Source organism: Vicugna pacos, chromosome 15 (assembly GCF_048564905.1).
Source record: "Vicugna pacos chromosome 15, VicPac4, whole genome shotgun sequence".
In the NCBI taxonomy this organism is placed as follows: Eukaryota; Metazoa; Chordata; class Mammalia; order Artiodactyla; family Camelidae; genus Vicugna; species Vicugna pacos.
The window spans coordinates 60326777-60342368 of NC_133001.1; the positions used below are offsets into that span (position 1 = coordinate 60326777).

The following is a 15592-nucleotide window of genomic DNA, read 5'->3' on the forward strand; positions in this document are numbered from 1 at the left end:
AATACAAACCAGAAAACTTGCTGGCAAGGTAAAGCCACGTACATTTGAGAGGCAAGCAACACACATGAAGTGTGGGGAAAAATTGCTTCTTCATAATAATGAGAAATAAAAGATGTGAGAGAAAAGCTCTAACACATTTTTACTCAATTTGTTTTTAAAGTCCACTTGCAGGGATCACTGGCTTCTTTCCTTGTCTTAATCACATTTTTATTCCCAGTGCCAGTCTGGCCGCGAGGGGGACCCAGGCCGGGCAGGTGTGGCTGCGGGCTTCGGCTGCACCCCAGCCTGGGGGACTGCTTGCTCTCCCTGCACTTCAGCTTGGCGTCCAAGGGTCAGGATGGTAATACTTGCCCCTCGTCCACCTCCTGTCTGGTTTCCCAGCTTAAAGCAGGTGCAGCACAGAGGAGCTCCCAGAGAGGAGCTCCCAGAGAGGAAGGAGCGCAGCTCAGGGCTGCCGTGCAGCAGCTGTCACTCAGGAGGGCTTTTGCCTGGCACTCCCCCCCAGGCACTGGCTCAAGCTCTTCTGTAATTCCGAACCCCAGATCCACGGTGAGGCACAGCAAGTGCATTATGTACGTAAGGCTGCATTCATTTAAAAGGCTCCGAACCTGGAGACAGCTCATTTTCAACGAGGGAAAGTATTTTCTACATCAGAAGCGTGCAGGGTTCCCTGCAGACACAGAAACTCAGCAGACATCAACTTTTGCCCCAAAGAGATGCAAACAGTATGAAAGAGGAGTGTGTGCATGAAAATACATACATTGTGGTCCTTTCCACAGTGCAGAGTTAGAAGCCGTAAGCTGAGATTGGAGGCTTTAAAGATTTGAGTCGAAAACAAGAATAAAGTTTTCCAGATACTGAAGATTGGTTGAGCTGTAAGTTACCATAGAAAGTTGCAGTGTTTCTGGAAGGTCTTACCTGTCTGAGGGGGATTGAATTTGGCTGAAGAGAACAGAGCCCGAGTCCTCCCGGGCTCCTCTCGTTGGATCAGCCACTTTGTATCAAGCTGTCCTGTGAGACGGAAGGACCAGAGTCTCCACAGACTCTTTTCCGCTCCCTGATTGACAGCATCTGCAGCAACAGAGAAAGCCTTACTCTGCTGCGGAGAGAAGTTCGAGGGCCTCCAGTTAGCTTGGAAGTTGCTGAGCTGCGTGTGCCTGTGTGCGTGTGCTGTGTGTGGAGGTGTGCACGCGTGTGCTTTTGTGCATGGTGTGTGCACGTGTGTGCTTGTGTGCCTGGGGTGTGCACGCGTGTGCTTGTGTGCATGGGGTGTGCACGTGTGTGCTTGTGTGCCTGGGGTGTGCACGCATGTGCTTGTGTGCATGGGGTGTGCACACGTGTGCTTGTGTGCATGGGGGTGTATGTGTGCGTGGGGGGGGTGCGTGTGTGCTTGTGCGCTTTGGCGGGTATTTGTGCTGGTATGGAGCCATGTGCAGTTAGTTAGTGTATCTCAGTCCATCTCCGCCGGGAAACTGTTGGCCTCAAATGGCTCCTGTCTGGGTGGGAGGAAGACTGTCGTTCAAATCCCCAAACTCAAATAAGCCACAAACCTAAAATGTCATCAAGTAGAAAGGTCCTCAAAACTTAATGAATAAACGGAACTTTATTCATTCACATTCCTTTAATTTAGATCCCTAGTGAGTAAAAACTTTAAGAAAGAAATAAAATTTACAAGTTCTACGTAAAAGTTATGCAGCTTGGACCCTGTGAGAAAATTGCTATTTTCTCCTGCTGTTTATCTCATTGAGCTTAAAGGAAGCTTTTAAAGTGTGTTTCAGCTTGTGAAATGGACAGCCTCTAGAATCAGTCAGCCAATCCTCTTCAGGCATTTTGTCGTGATTGTAGTGTGTGCCTCTGACCCCATTGGGGGGCGCCCACGCCCCCACACCTCCAGCTCGGGGTCCCGGGAGGCTGACTGTGGTGCCCACCTGTGCCAACGGCAGGTGAGAGGGAGGGTCGCACAATAGACGCTCTCGGGCTCCGGGCAGACATGGGTGACCCTCCTCCACCACCCAGAAAGCCGGGGCTTCCTCTGGCGATGACGCAGCAGGCGTGCAGGACTCCGTCCTGCACGGCAGATGTGCCCCTGGGAGAAGGCGTAGCTGTGGCTCCCGGGGAGTCAGGAGGACAAGCCCTGCCCCCGTCTCAGGGCCAGATAAGGGCTCGGGCCAGAGTGTCACACTCCAAACCGGGGCCCAGCGCCCACAACCCTGCCACAGGACCGAGGATGTCATGGAGCTGTTCCTCGCTTGTGCAGTGGTCTGGTGGTAGGTGGTTTATGTAAAATCTGTTACTTAAATCCACATGTAAATTATATATATACACATATATATATGTTGTGTGTGTATATATATACATATATATGTTATATGTGTGTATATGTGCATATAACATATATATATGTTATAGAAGTTATAGAAGTCACAATCGGAGTTCAGCTCCTACTGGACTTCCATGCACTGACCCTGGGCTGGCTAACCTGGCAGCCCCCAGCTGAACGTGGTCGTTTAAATATAAATTCACTGAATCTAAATTTAATTTAAATTAATTAAAAGTGCAAATGCTGAAAATACCGTCCTCCATCGCACCAGCCTCTCCCCCGCGGCCTCCCCTCCTGGAGGGGCCCTGCATCTCCTCGAGTCTCTGTTCCAAGGCCACTCTCCCAGCGAGGCTTGCCCGGCTCTTCCTGAAGTCACCCCCGCCCTGCTCTCCTCCCGTCCCCTAATTCTGCCTCATCTTCCGTCACAGCGCAGGTCACTCCGACATCACAGTTTGTGTTTATTTTCTGCCTGTTTCTCTCTCGCCGACTGCAAGGTGACTTCCGTGACTGCCCACATGCTGCCTCTCTGGTTCGGCGTTTTGCTCCAAACAGGGCTGGATAAAGAGTTGTTAAGGGAATACACAGCAACATCCTGTTCGTGGTCCCCTGGCCCTGCAGAACTGGCCTAAGCAAAATCATGACAGAACACCCCTCTGGGGTCTGGTGATTGATGTTGTCCTCTCCAAAGTGTTTGCTTGCGAAGTTTGAGGAGGGTGTCCAGAAACGCCAGTGTTTGACCCAGGTGAATAAGAGGCGTGGAACCCAGAGGCCTCAGTTTGCTGCGTGAGAGCTACGCGGCTTCAGCTGGACCAGCTGCCCCGACCCCAGCCTTGGTCTGCACGTCTCGGGTCACCCTCACCTGAGACGCGGGACACCAGGGCAGGCTGGGGCTCGGCAGTGCAGGGGGTCTCTGTCCTGCCTGGTTCACGTGGGCTGAGGAGGGCCTTCAGGCAAGGACAGGAGCGCAGATCAGAAGCCTTTCAGATATGCCGGACTCGGTGGAGAGCCCTGGCGGGTCTGTGACGGGAGGCCGAGCCCAGGGTGTGGGGCCTCCCTGAGTCTGCGGGCAGTGGGGACACGGCGCGCTCCTCACTGGGCCGGAGGGAAGCATTTGCTCCTGCTGCACGGAATGGGGTGGTTTACAAAGATGGATACAAAGACAGCAGCAGATTCCATAGTACCAGCGAATCCAAGTCCAGTAAACCCACTCCTTCGGTGGGGAAGCGGGCGAGCTGCTCAGAGCACAGGCTGTGTGGCAATGAGACCAGAGCCCACCAGTAGCCACGGACAACACAGCACACAGCTCAGAGAAAAGGGGCTGGAAGCGTATTTGGGTGGTTGCCCGTAATTCACCAGAATCGTCTCCGCAGGGATTAGCACCAATGAGACCAAAGAGCCTGCTGTCTGATGTGAAGCCACAGAGATGGGAGGCCGGGGTGTGGGTGGCACTGGCGGCGAAGGAAAGGCCCTGGAGAGGCTGTCCGTCTGCTGTTCCAAACCTGAGCGGTGGGCCGCCCTGCCCGGAGACGGCACAGCAGGGCAGCTGGGCAGAGCGCCAGGCCAGCCTGCGGGGGTGCTTCCTGAGAGCAGGACCTGCTGCGAGGCCCGGCTGTCCACGGACAGGGCACGTGCGGACAGGACCACCCGCACAATGGTGACACTGGCCGGCTGGAGTGTCAAGTCCAGAGTCTCACGACGGCGCAGGGGCCCCAGCCCCTTCCCGCAGCGCTGGGAGATTACCACTGCCCTGCAGGGTCTCTGCTCCCCTTAATTAGAAAACAGTAACAGCTAATTCGAAGCACTTTCTCGCAGTCAATAGGGAAGTCTTACTCCAGAGAGCAGCCGTGCACCTTAAGCCACTTTTAGCAGAGATGTTAGGCACTTTATCAGTCCGTGGAAACAGTTCTGGGCACCTCTTGAGGCCGCCGTGGCGTGAGCACGGTTTTGGGCACCTGCCTGTGCCTGGCGCCTCGGGCCACACCTGCCCTGTCTGGTGTCAGGGACGCAGCTGCGCACTTTACATGTAATCGGCGGGTCAGTGTCAGTGGAACAGTGAGGTGGTCAGTCGGTCCTCCGGTCGGTCCCACTGTCCTCTCCGTGTCACCTCATGCCTGGTGTCCCCTACGGTCCTGCCTTCCTGCCCACTGTCCCTCGCGCTCTCCAGGAAGCTGGGGCTGTGAACCCCTCCAGGGTATTCCTAATTTCCATCCTTTTCCACATCAGAATGGACTGCTGCACTGGTCACCCAGGGGCAGAGTAGGCCCTGCTCGTTCAGACGCTAATCCACCTTCCGGTGATGTTCAGATTCCTCCTACAAGTAGGCTGGTTCCGGTGAGACCCACCACAGGTGTGCAGAGCGCCCTCACTGTGGGGGTCTCTACAGGCGCCGTTTTCCTGTGACTCCGGTCCCAGCTCCCCAGAGCGACCAGGCCGGGGTCCCCAGCATCACGCGGCCAGCGAGCAGCAAAGGCGCAGCCCGGACCAGGCGGCATCGCTTCTGTTTCCATTTTCACCCCGCGTGGCCACAGCAGTGTGCAGAACCCCGCGCCGGCGCTACGCCGGGGCGGCCTGCGGGCTCGGGGCTTTCAGGAGGGAACCACCTCTCAGCTTGCTCTCTGCGGTGGGGAGGCTGTGTGAGCCTTTGTTTTCCCTCCTTCAGGGGAAGCAGTTTACAGGTGGAGCGGGGAGGCAAGCAGGTGTCTGTTGCACAAGTGAGACGCGTCCCTTTCCTGTGTGACGCTGAGGGCCGTGTGGGGCCCCTGGGAGGCTCAGAGTCACAGCAAAACCCGCTTCCTGTTTGGGGCAAACGGATGAAAGATGATCCTGAGATTCCAAATCGGAAGAATTAACGCGTCACACGGACACCAGGTTTGGCAGGAGAAGGAGGGTCCCCTAAACCGTGGCTCTGGGTCTTTCTCCCACTGACCCCCCCCTCCTCCGAGCTCCTGGGGGGACAAGACGCGTCTCCCAAGACAGTTAAGAGGAAGTCGTGAAACGGGTGCCTCTCACCTGACTCTGGTTTCTTCTCTGACTCAACTCTCAGAATTTTTCCCAACGTCACATGTTCTGTCTCATTTCAAACCGTGACTTGTAGATTCATCTTGCGGTTGGTTCTTGACAGGTGCGGGGGTGCTGGCTCTCAAAACTCCAGTTTAGTGCGGAGGTAACGTAGCCTGGCTACCCAGAGGCTGCTTCTCTCATCAGCCCTCGAACGTAAAAAGCAAAGTGTGTGAACTGAGAGGAGAACATAAGTTAATTTTCAAAGATTCATGAGGACAGACAGGATTGAGAACAGGGTTGCCGCCGCGTCTCAACAGCTGGCCCTGGGGTGCGTGTGTGCGTCTGGGGGGTTTCTGGTGCGTTCGCTGGCTTTGTCTTCCTTCCTTCTGCTGCTCTTTGGGAAAATGTGTGTCTTTACACCAAGGAATCTGACTCACAGGAATTATCCAGGAGCGAGACAGTATGTGTTCGTACAGTGAGTGATGCTCTCTGACCGAGAGACGCAAATCTGATCTGCGGTTGCTCAGGGAGCTGCATTAGGTTTCGCACGTGCTGACGCGGGGTGCGGCCAGCAAGGGCGCTGTTCCTGCTGCTGACCTGTGTTGATAGGGGCGTATCCAAACCTGTTTCACCAGCAAAAGCTTTTTCTGAGGAGGCAGCACAAAACCCATAAGGGCAACACTGAGGCACCTGACATAGCTCCAAGTCAGCTGGTGTCTGCGAATCACGGTGCTTCCTTTCCTCATTAATAAGCCTTAGAAATTCCTCTTACTCTGGCTTGTTTAATCATAGAACAAAGAGTGCATTCCAAGATGGCAGTTAAGCAAAGCCAGCCTGAGGCGGGGGTCCATTTGAGGGTCCGTTTATTACTTGTACATTTTGCAGGACACACAGCAGTGACCAGGCGTGTTTGCGTGTTCCAGATACTCCTTTAGTGTTAAACAGAATGCGCCTCGGATGAAATGCAGAGGTTTCGTCTAATTTTTAATGAGTTTTCCTAAGTTTTTCTGAGATTGATCACAGCCGATTCCCAGGTCACTTCCACCAGCTCCCCCAGATGCCCCCGCGGCTGTGGGCTGGACGGCCAGTCACAGACGCTGTCCGTGGGCCGTGGCTGCGCCAGCTCGCTCAGTCCTGTTTCTTCAGGCTTTCGGTCACCGCGTAGCTTCCCCCGCCCTCTCTCTCAGCCTGCTGAGATGCGTCTGAGAAATCACAGTTACCAGGTTTCATTTCTGAGTGTTTGCCAGGGCATTCCTGTTGCTTCGCTGCGCACCCTGACAGGTTATCTCTCAGGTAGAAAACTCAAAACCGCTCTCAGCCCAGACACGTACTCCTGAACAGAAAGCCAGTGCCGCCCCTCCCTGCACCACCCTCAAGAACCTCGGCTTTGTCCTGCGCTGCCTGGACATCGCTGTGGGCATCATTTAAAAGCAATGGCTGTGACCATCTGCTTAAGAGCCCGCGACACGTAAAGTTCACAAGTGCTGAGAAAGCCTAGTCGTATGCTGAGCACATTATTATGCATCTGGTTGGGCTGCCCATAAACAAAGCCAATAAAAAGTAATTCTCAAACTTTAAACGTAATGAAAAATTAACATTTAAAGGTGCATTTACCGTATGTACTGGTTTCTTTGAACGTGCGTGAAGAAAGTGCATAGCTCACGGCAAGGATGTCCAAGGGCCCCCGTCTTCCTGCACGTTCTGTTTCCTTCACTTCCACACGGTCAGTGCGCCCGCAGGTGGTCCGGGGGTTCGGCCGTGCGACAAGCAGGGCTTGGCGGGCAGGCTGCTGCCGTCAGCGCTGGTGCAGCCGCACCTCGAGTGCTAGCCACGTTTCCCTCTTCTTTTCTGTCCTTGTCTTTAATTGTCTTTGCAGAGGCCCGCCAGGGGAGCTGCCACAACCCTCGCGGCACGCAGGACGCGGGGAAGGATGACGACAATGACGAGTACGACAACTACGACGAGCTGGTGGCCAAGTCCCTGCTGAACCTGGGCAAGATCGCCGAGGACGCCGCCTTCCGCGCCCGGACCGAGTCCGAGATGAACAGCAGCACCTCCCACAGCCTGGAGGACGAGGGCGACAAGCCCGAGGGCCTGGGCCGGAAGGCCGAGCTCAGCCTGGACCTGGACAGCGACGTGGTCCGCGAGACCGTGGACTCCCTGAAGCTGCTGGCCCAGGGCCACGGCGTGGTGCTGGCGGACAGCGCCGCCGACCGGGCCTACGCCGACCCGCTGGCACCGCCGGACGCGCGCGGCCTCAACTACGTGATGCTGGGCAAGCCGGCGGGCGGCGGGCTGGCCGAGAAGCTGGCGGAGGAGAGGGACGAGGAGGCGTGTCTGAGCAGCCTGGAGTGCCTGCGGAACCAGTGCTTCGACCTGGCCCGCAAGCTGAGCGAGACCGCCCCGCAGGACCGGCCCGCGCCGCCCAACCCCGGCCTCCGCCCGCTCGGCCGGCAGGAGGATGACTTCCCGGGCCGGACACCCGACCGCAGCTATTCTGACATGGTGAACCTGATGCGGCTGGAGGAGCAGCTGAGCCCGCGCTCCAGAACTTTCTCCAGCTGCGCCAGGGAGGACGGGTACCGCGGTGGGGACGACGACGCGGCCTCCGTGAACTCGGACCGGTCCGAGGAGGTGTTCGACATGACCAAGGGGAACCTGACCCTCCTGGAGAAGGCCATCGCTCTGGAGACGGAGCGGGCCAAGGCCATGAGGGAGAAGATGGCGCTGGAGGCTGGAAGGCGGGACAGCATGAGGTCCTACGAGGACCAGTCGCCACGACCGCTCCCCGGGGAGGAGAGGAAGCCGAAGGCAGGCGACAGCCACGTCAAAAAGCCATACTATGGTAAAGGTAATATTTCTACCTCACGTAAGTTGCCTCACGAGACCGTGAGCTAGCGAGGCAGGTGAGCGCAGGCTCGAGAGAGGCCGCCCGCCCCACACTGCACCGTCACTCATGCATGCGTCTCAGCGTTGACTCCAGGTCTCTCGTTTGTGGTTATGCTTCTGACGCACAAGTCAAACGTCCATCTGAGAAATGCAGAAAGCAGCCCGAAGTCCCGTAGTCAGAGCGGGTGGACAGGGGGCTGGGTCCGTGGGAAAGGCTTGTTGGGGAAGGAGGGCCCAGGCAGAGGTGCGGCGTGTGATGCATGTTGTCAGGACCAGCCTGGGTCCTCACAGAGAAGCCCCAGCCTGGGAGCCGTGGCCGGGGCTCACGTGACAACCAGTCCCCTGGGGTGAAGCACAGATTCCACCCACTGCGTTGAGGCGGTGGCACCGTGGTTCACAAAGTTACCAGCACGTGGCAGTCACTGGTGAGAACTCCCCACAGGAAGTACCCCCGACAGAAACCGACCAGCGACGGAAGGCGAGGCAGGCGACCGCGCGTCGGCGCCCTGAGACAGGAAGCCGCGCGGCCCTGCGGCGCCCGCAAGGCGGCCCGGGCCGAGCACGGCGGCCGTCTCCTTAGTTCTCACCCCCGATCCGTCCGTGGTGGAAACAGCCACGGTGCTTGCTTTATGGTCAGACCCTCAGAGCCGCCCGCCGTGGTAGCTGCACCCAGGTCTTCCCCGGCAGGGGACGCGGCACAGGTCTGCACGCGTCTGTGGGTTTAGCCGCATCCAGACACGGCAGGCATGTGTGTTTCCAGCCTGAGCGGCTGCTTCGTGTTTCCAGGGTCAGTCATGTGTCCCCGCTCAGCAGGAGGTGGAATGTGATTCAACCTCGGGCGGGACCTTGGCAATGTGGGTGTTCCAGAGTGAAGTGAGAAGCAAGAAGTTGGTGGTTCTTAAATCTTTCCAAATTAGTACCAAAAGGACCTCCTGTTCTGCACATTGCTCCACGAATACTGTTTCCTGATCATGAGGGTCAGGATTGTGGTTTGAAAATCGACTGCTGCGCAAACGCCCAGCAGTCAGAGCCTCTTTTCCCTGCTGTGACGTCGGCGGGCTCTCCTCTCAGTGTGTGCACACACCTCCAGGGGCAAGTCAGGCCTCGCTCTCACCAAACCCCGATCGGAGGCGAGCCTTAGCCAGAGGCCCCTGGGCTCCCCGTGCGGCAGAGCTCGGTGCTGACCGTCGCTTCCCCAGGCAGGTGCAGGGCAGACCCCGCGAGGTGCAGCGTGCAGGGCAGGGCCGCTTCGCAGTGGCGCTCCAGGCTTGCTGTGGGTGTTTGAGGACCAGGAGCCTCAGCGTGTGTGTGTAACTGCCCTGCCACCTCTGAGGGCTCTCTAGCTGGGTGTCTGAGAATCACACGGGAACTAAACACGTTTAGGAGGACGTGGTGTCCCTTCTCACGGGACGGCTCAGGTGGACAAGCACATCCAGCTTCTGTCTGGAGGTCTGCAGAGTGGGCTTCAGGACGGAGTCTCGGCCTTGAGGAGCACAGGCCCACTTTCCGGGGAGGCCGCGGGCTCGCCGAGGGGGCGACACTGCGGTGCCACCTTGGATTCTGTTGTTCCTTCGCACCCAGCAGCTCGCTATAGATTTTTACTCATTTTGTTTTGCTATTGTTATTCTGTTGTACTTTGTTTTTGGCAAGAAGTGGAATTCAAATCGCTTGCTTCCCCTAAATGAACAGGAACAGGATGAAAACGAACAGTAAAACCCCAAACCGAGGTGTGCTCTTCCCCTGGAATGGGGAAGGGCTGGGGCTTTGGACTTCCCGCGTGAGCTGGGAGGCACGGCTTCTGCCTCGCCCCAGTGCTTCCGGACCCCTCCTCTGGTCAAAGCCCACCTCTGCTTCTCAGCGGTGCGCTCACATCACTCCCCAGGTTCTTTTCAGACGTCTATAGTTATTTTCAGAACCAAGTCAGTAAAGCCAAGCAAGGACACCAAAGGGCGGCAAAGAGATTAACGCCCTCCTTATTAAAATAAAAAAAAAGTGTGTCCTCCCTTACCAGCATGGCCGCGGACAGCTCCCCCGACCACAAGGCACACCCACCATCTGTCCTCAGCTTCCCTGCTATTGTGTTAAAGACAGAACATTCACTCCAGTTCTCTCCTACACATTTATATCTTCTCGAAGTGATGTAAGTTCTACCTGAGTAGCCGTTCCAAAATCTGGAGCAAAACCAAACTTCATCCTGCATTCTTCTCCTCAAGCATCTACTCGAAAGGGAGGAAGGGGAGGGAGCAAGCTAAACGAGTTTTTCTAGATGTCACCAGGTTTTCAGTTGAATTGTTGCTTTGTTTGCTTGCTTGCTTCCTTGTTTGATGTTTGCTCAGATAATTTGCTTTCAAGATGAATCGGGGCTGCAAGAAGTAAGAAGCGGAGGGAAGGAATGATGAAAGCAAATGGCACACCACCCCAGGGGGCTCATGCACCCAGAGGAGAGGGCACCCTCAGTGTCTCCAAAATTGTGGGACCTGCAGCCACACAGTCTTTACACAGATCTGCACCCAACCTCTGGACACTTTCCAAATCTGTGCAATAATATAATTTGGTAGGAAGTTGTCAGTATGCTCTTGAAAAAGAGTCAATGATTAATAATAGTTATAAGCTATTTTTTCACCCTTTAAAAGTTCTTTATGTCTGGTTTATGATTTTAAATTGTATCTCATTTATGACCTTAAGTGATCAATATTTTCCTTTGAAACTGCTACTGCGCACTTCCTAACTTATGTTCACAGTAGGTAAATTGTGCCCACGCGACTGGAATTGCTCAGAAGGCACTGGCACACCAGCCCCTTGACTGCACGTGCAGCAGCCGCCCCAGGAAGAGCCTGAGGAACGGAAGTCGCCACCAGCCACAAGGCTTAGGTTTGCCTCCAGACAGGCTTGCCTGCAAACAGGGCTAGGAAGGAGCTGAGCGCCGCGCCCAGGGCATCTCCCTCAACGCCCGCACGGGCTTGAGAGATTCCAGGACCCGGAAGACACATCTTTCAGGACAGAATGTTGGAGAAAATTGCAAGGAGGGGTTTTTATATAAACGTAAATCCTTCATATATTCCCATGAGTCCTCCGTCTGTTTCAGGTTCACATGAATGACTTGAGAAGAAAGCCCCAAAAAGTTTCAAAATTTTTAAACCAATCTTTTTTCTTGATATAAAATGAATCCCTAACCAAAAGGAAACATGTATTTTCTAGCCACCGTAATTAGCCTGAGCAGTGAGACAGCAATAAAAAGCACTGAGGCCCTGCAGAAACTCCGACGGCGGCGCCCCTAGACCAGACCCGCCGCAGTCCCTCCCCGTCGACGGGCGGCCTGCGCGCCTGGGTCTGACGCGGCTGCGAGGTGGTGTCCACACACCTCTCCCTTTGGTCTGGGCTCTGCCTTAGTAGTTGTTTCTGGGCTGGTTTCCTGCACATCTTTGAACCTGTGGTCAGTCTGGGGACAGAAGTAATTTTGTTAGCCGTGTCATTGCCTTGCTGGCACCTGGCATTCGAGTTTTGCCCAAATGCCTGCTGCCCCTCCCCGTCGGTGCTCAGGGGCCCATGGGGCTGCTAGAAGCATCTTGCATGCACAGCTGCGAGAGCCTTCCTCTGGTTCCAAGGACAGACGAAGAGACCAAAACCAGTGACCGCTCCAGCAGCTTCCGGCACAGTTTTGACTGCCCGTCTCCTCTGTCGGGTGGGGTCTCCACCGTTGGGCCATCTGCTTGCAGTGCCTTCTGAGAGTTCAGCTTGTCTTCAGAAAAGCGCTGAATTGGTTTGCTAAGAGACAGAGCTGCAAGAGAATTCAATTCATTTCAGGAAAATTCTGCAGCTTAGAGTGTGTACAATCAGTTCTCTCAGTAAGAAAGAAATTCTGCGCCAGAGTGTTTGGCGTTACGTTTTCTGGTCGAATTTCACGGAGCCGTTGCCGAACGGCCATGGAAACACTTTGTTCTCTGAGAAGGCCACTGTCTCATCACAATTTCCATTGACTCTGAGCAGCAGAGCTCCCCATGTAACACACGGGAAAATAATGAGTCAGAGTTCTGGTAGGGACGGCCTCTTCTTGCTTGAACGCAGAGAGTGTTGGAAATGTGTTATGATTCATGATTACCATTTAAGGTAAAACATTCACCCCCAATCAGCAAGCCACCTGCGCCAAAGCCTGACGTCACAGTCCGCCCCCGACACCTGCTTTATGTCTTTATTTATCAGAGTCTCTTTGGATTGTTGAATAACCACGTTTGTCTTCAGCTGGTAAAACATTCACTCTCTTGACACCTGTTGTCGCTTTTAGATCCCTCGAGAGCAGAAAAGAAAGAGAGCAAGTGCCCCACCCCAGGGTGCGATGGAACCGGCCACGTAACCGGGCTGTATCCGCATCACCGCAGTTTGTCCGGATGCCCGCACAAAGATAGGGTCCCTCCGGAAAGTAAGTCTGTGGGCCCCAGCGCCCCGGGGCCCACACGCCTGCGCCCTGTCCTGTCGTCCTCCGCGCCTCGTCACCTCCATCTCCGGCTCAGGGCAGCCCGCCTCAGGGAGCTCCTCCTTGTGCCGACGGCAGCCTGGTCAGGACCAGTCCCCACCCGCCCCACCCCAGCCCGCGGTGCTTCCTGGGCCTCTCCCCACAGATCGGCCCCGGGACCCCAGCCCCCCGTGGTGCTGGCCCGAGCAGGCCTGACCTCCGGTCCTTATTTCATTGCTCCCTCCTCTGTGACCCACACAAATCACTTCTCCCCTTCCCTCCCCTCAAGTTGCAGACGGAACTTAGACAGTTGCAAAGACATCCATCCAGCGCTAAACTGCTGGGAGCCCCTGGGAGAAGGGGCCTCGAGGCCTCCTTTGCCCAGTTACCCGACCTCCTCTGTCTCCGTGAACCACTTTTTAAGTTCGACTGCATTTTCCTCATAGACCCTTTTTCATGTCATGGTCGTCTCAACATTTCTACACAACAAAATCCTAAATGAGGAGGTCTAAATTGGGTAGGTTTTGACCTTACACTTCATTTTAGTTAGGTTTTAAGACTATGCATGACCTTTATGAAAAAGCTACATTTCTCTGAGAACTGAAACAACGCACACATTCGTCCTCACCTTTCCCTCAGCCCGTAACACACGCCCACTGTTCCAGTCCAGCTAGAGTTGACGGCTCAGAAAAAAGGTCCATTTTCAGAAATGACGACCTGAGTGCAAGATCGTGATTCTGAGTCTGGGGTCCGTGAAGGGTGCTCCTCGCTCTGTGGGGCGCAGTTTCTAGTGGGGAAAAAAGTCAGAGTTCGACAGGAGGTGTGACCACGGCCACCTTCTGAGGGTGGTCCCACCTGGAAGGCCACCCTGATGGATCCCGTGAACAGAGAGCAGTGCACAGTGGTAGTCGAGGCTTAGAAAGCCATCTGGCTGAAAGAGTGTTTTCAGGTGAGACCTCAGTGGAAGCGATCGTGGCTCCAGGTCTTCGAGGGCCTCCCGGAACCCTGTGCTTCTTGCTACGGTCCTGCGGGTGGGAGCTGGCCGGGCTGTGAGTGCCAGGCCCGGGGAGCCCGGCTGAGCCCGTGTGTTACATGAGCAGGAGGCAGCACGCTTCCCCTGCAGCCGCTTCCGTCCCGAGCGCACCCTCTGCCGGGCGCCCGGCCCCCACCCGGCAAGCACGGCCTCACCGAGCCCCCGCGGACCCTGCGGGGTGGTACCGGCCCCGTTTTCAGATGAGCAATCTGAAGCCCAGACTCTCAGCCTCCTCTTCCCCGGGGTGCGCAGTGCTTTGTGAACCCGTGGCAGGCGCTCCCTCGCTGAGCAGAGAGCAGAGCTGAGCCCGAAGCCCGCGCTGTCCCACTTGCACGCCCGCCTGTCTCCGCGGAGGCCTGCGTGTGACGTTCCGGGTCAGTGCTAACGAGCTGTGTGAGGCTGGGCAGGTGCACGCTCTGCACTTCGTGGTCCTCATCTACCGAGCAAGGCCTGAGGACCAGGCACTAACGTTTAAGAAGGAAGAGCTTTATGCAGTTTTCCTTTGAGGCATCGGAGTAGGCTAGCAGCTCCCTCCCATGGCTGAGCGCCCTCCTCACTCCGTGTTTTCTCCAGAAAAGTCTAAACACAGTGAAACCCGGCCTGTGCCCCAACACGCTGCTCCTGGTACCTGCTCACACAGACCCCGGGGTCAGGTCATGCCGGGCCTCACCTTCACCCACGTAACGTGGGCATTCAGCTCTGCCCCTAGTCCTGCAGGTGCCTTCCAGAGTATCTCTAAAAGTCATTTCTAAAGACTGACTCATGGGATTTTTTATAGCACCATAAAAGTGTGCAAAAACTTAAAGGGCTCCGTAGAAGGCACGTCTGTCCTTTTCTCCTTTTTGTTTTTTTAGCTTGTTTAGGCTGGCTTCCCCCAGTCATTTCTGTCCAAATTCAGCCAAGTAGCCTCCACCCCAGTTTGCAACACACGGTGTCGGAGACACAGAGGACACACTGCTGATGAGACCAGCCCTGGTCCCCCAAGAACCCCCCGCCCACCTGAGAAAGGGGGCACACGCACAAGACAGTGACCGCGTGTGACCGAGGGCCAGTGCGTGCCGGGGCCTTCAGGCAGGACCGCCCCGGAGGGGCCCGCGGGCATCCCTGGGGCAGCGGCTGAGCTGGTCCGTGGGAGAGAGCAAGCCCCCACTGCGCTTTCTGAAAGCTGTGCGGATAGTCTGCACAGGAGACCAGGGGGTGGGGTGGGGGCGGGGAGTAGGCAGTGGGATGGAAAGTCTGGGACAGACTCGAGGAACCTTCCGAGACAGGCTGACAGGACGTGAGGATGAGACAGGGAGGGAGGCCAGGAAGACACCAAGGAGTCTCCCTGGGTAGATGGTCAGGATGGTAAACCGACAGCCGAGGGCAGACTGCAGAAGCAGGGCCACATCTAATGGGGTAGTGAGGGCTCCAGTGTCTCCAGTTTAACCCGGGATCTCTGTGTGTTATCCCAGCAGGCGGCCGGGCCAGCCTGGAGACCTGAGGAGGGTGGGGCCGCCGGACTCTGTCCTCTGAGCCGTGTCGGGGAAACGGGGCGCAGTTGCCCGGGCGGAAAGGGGACCCAGATGGAGGGTGGGCAGGAGCCCAGACAGGAGGTGTGGACACAGAAGAGGAGGGGCAGGCAGGAGAAGTCTGAGGGGATTTCCAGAAGGTTCTGCAGGTGCAGGGGTGCCTGTGGAAGAGGTCTGGTGGGGGGAGCTGTGCACAGCAGGCCTGACGGCTGCATGGAGGAGCCAGAGGGCCGTGTGGACACGGGCGGCAGTGTGCATCCCCGGGACCGGCCCCCGGGGTTAGGCCGGGGCCGGTAGAGAGGGCCGGCCTCACCGCAGGCAAGCTCGGGGGTGTGGGCCACCTCCAGGGAAGATTTGGTATTTGAAGAGTTTAGCATGAGAGGGAAGGA

The 15592-nt window shown here is 56.3% G+C and overlaps 1 protein-coding gene across 1 annotated transcript in view; it reads left to right on the plus strand.

Moving 5' to 3' along the window:
- MYT1L (myelin transcription factor 1 like) overlaps nucleotides 1-15592 on the plus strand; it is a 296223-nt gene that overhangs the window by 199353 nt on the left and 81278 nt on the right. The window contains exons 9-10 of the mRNA XM_072938278.1: nucleotides 7197-8171; nucleotides 12492-12626. Of these exons, the coding sequence (XP_072794379.1) occupies nucleotides 7197-8171; nucleotides 12492-12626 (1110 nt within the window). The remainder of the gene's footprint in view (nucleotides 1-7196; nucleotides 8172-12491; nucleotides 12627-15592) is intronic.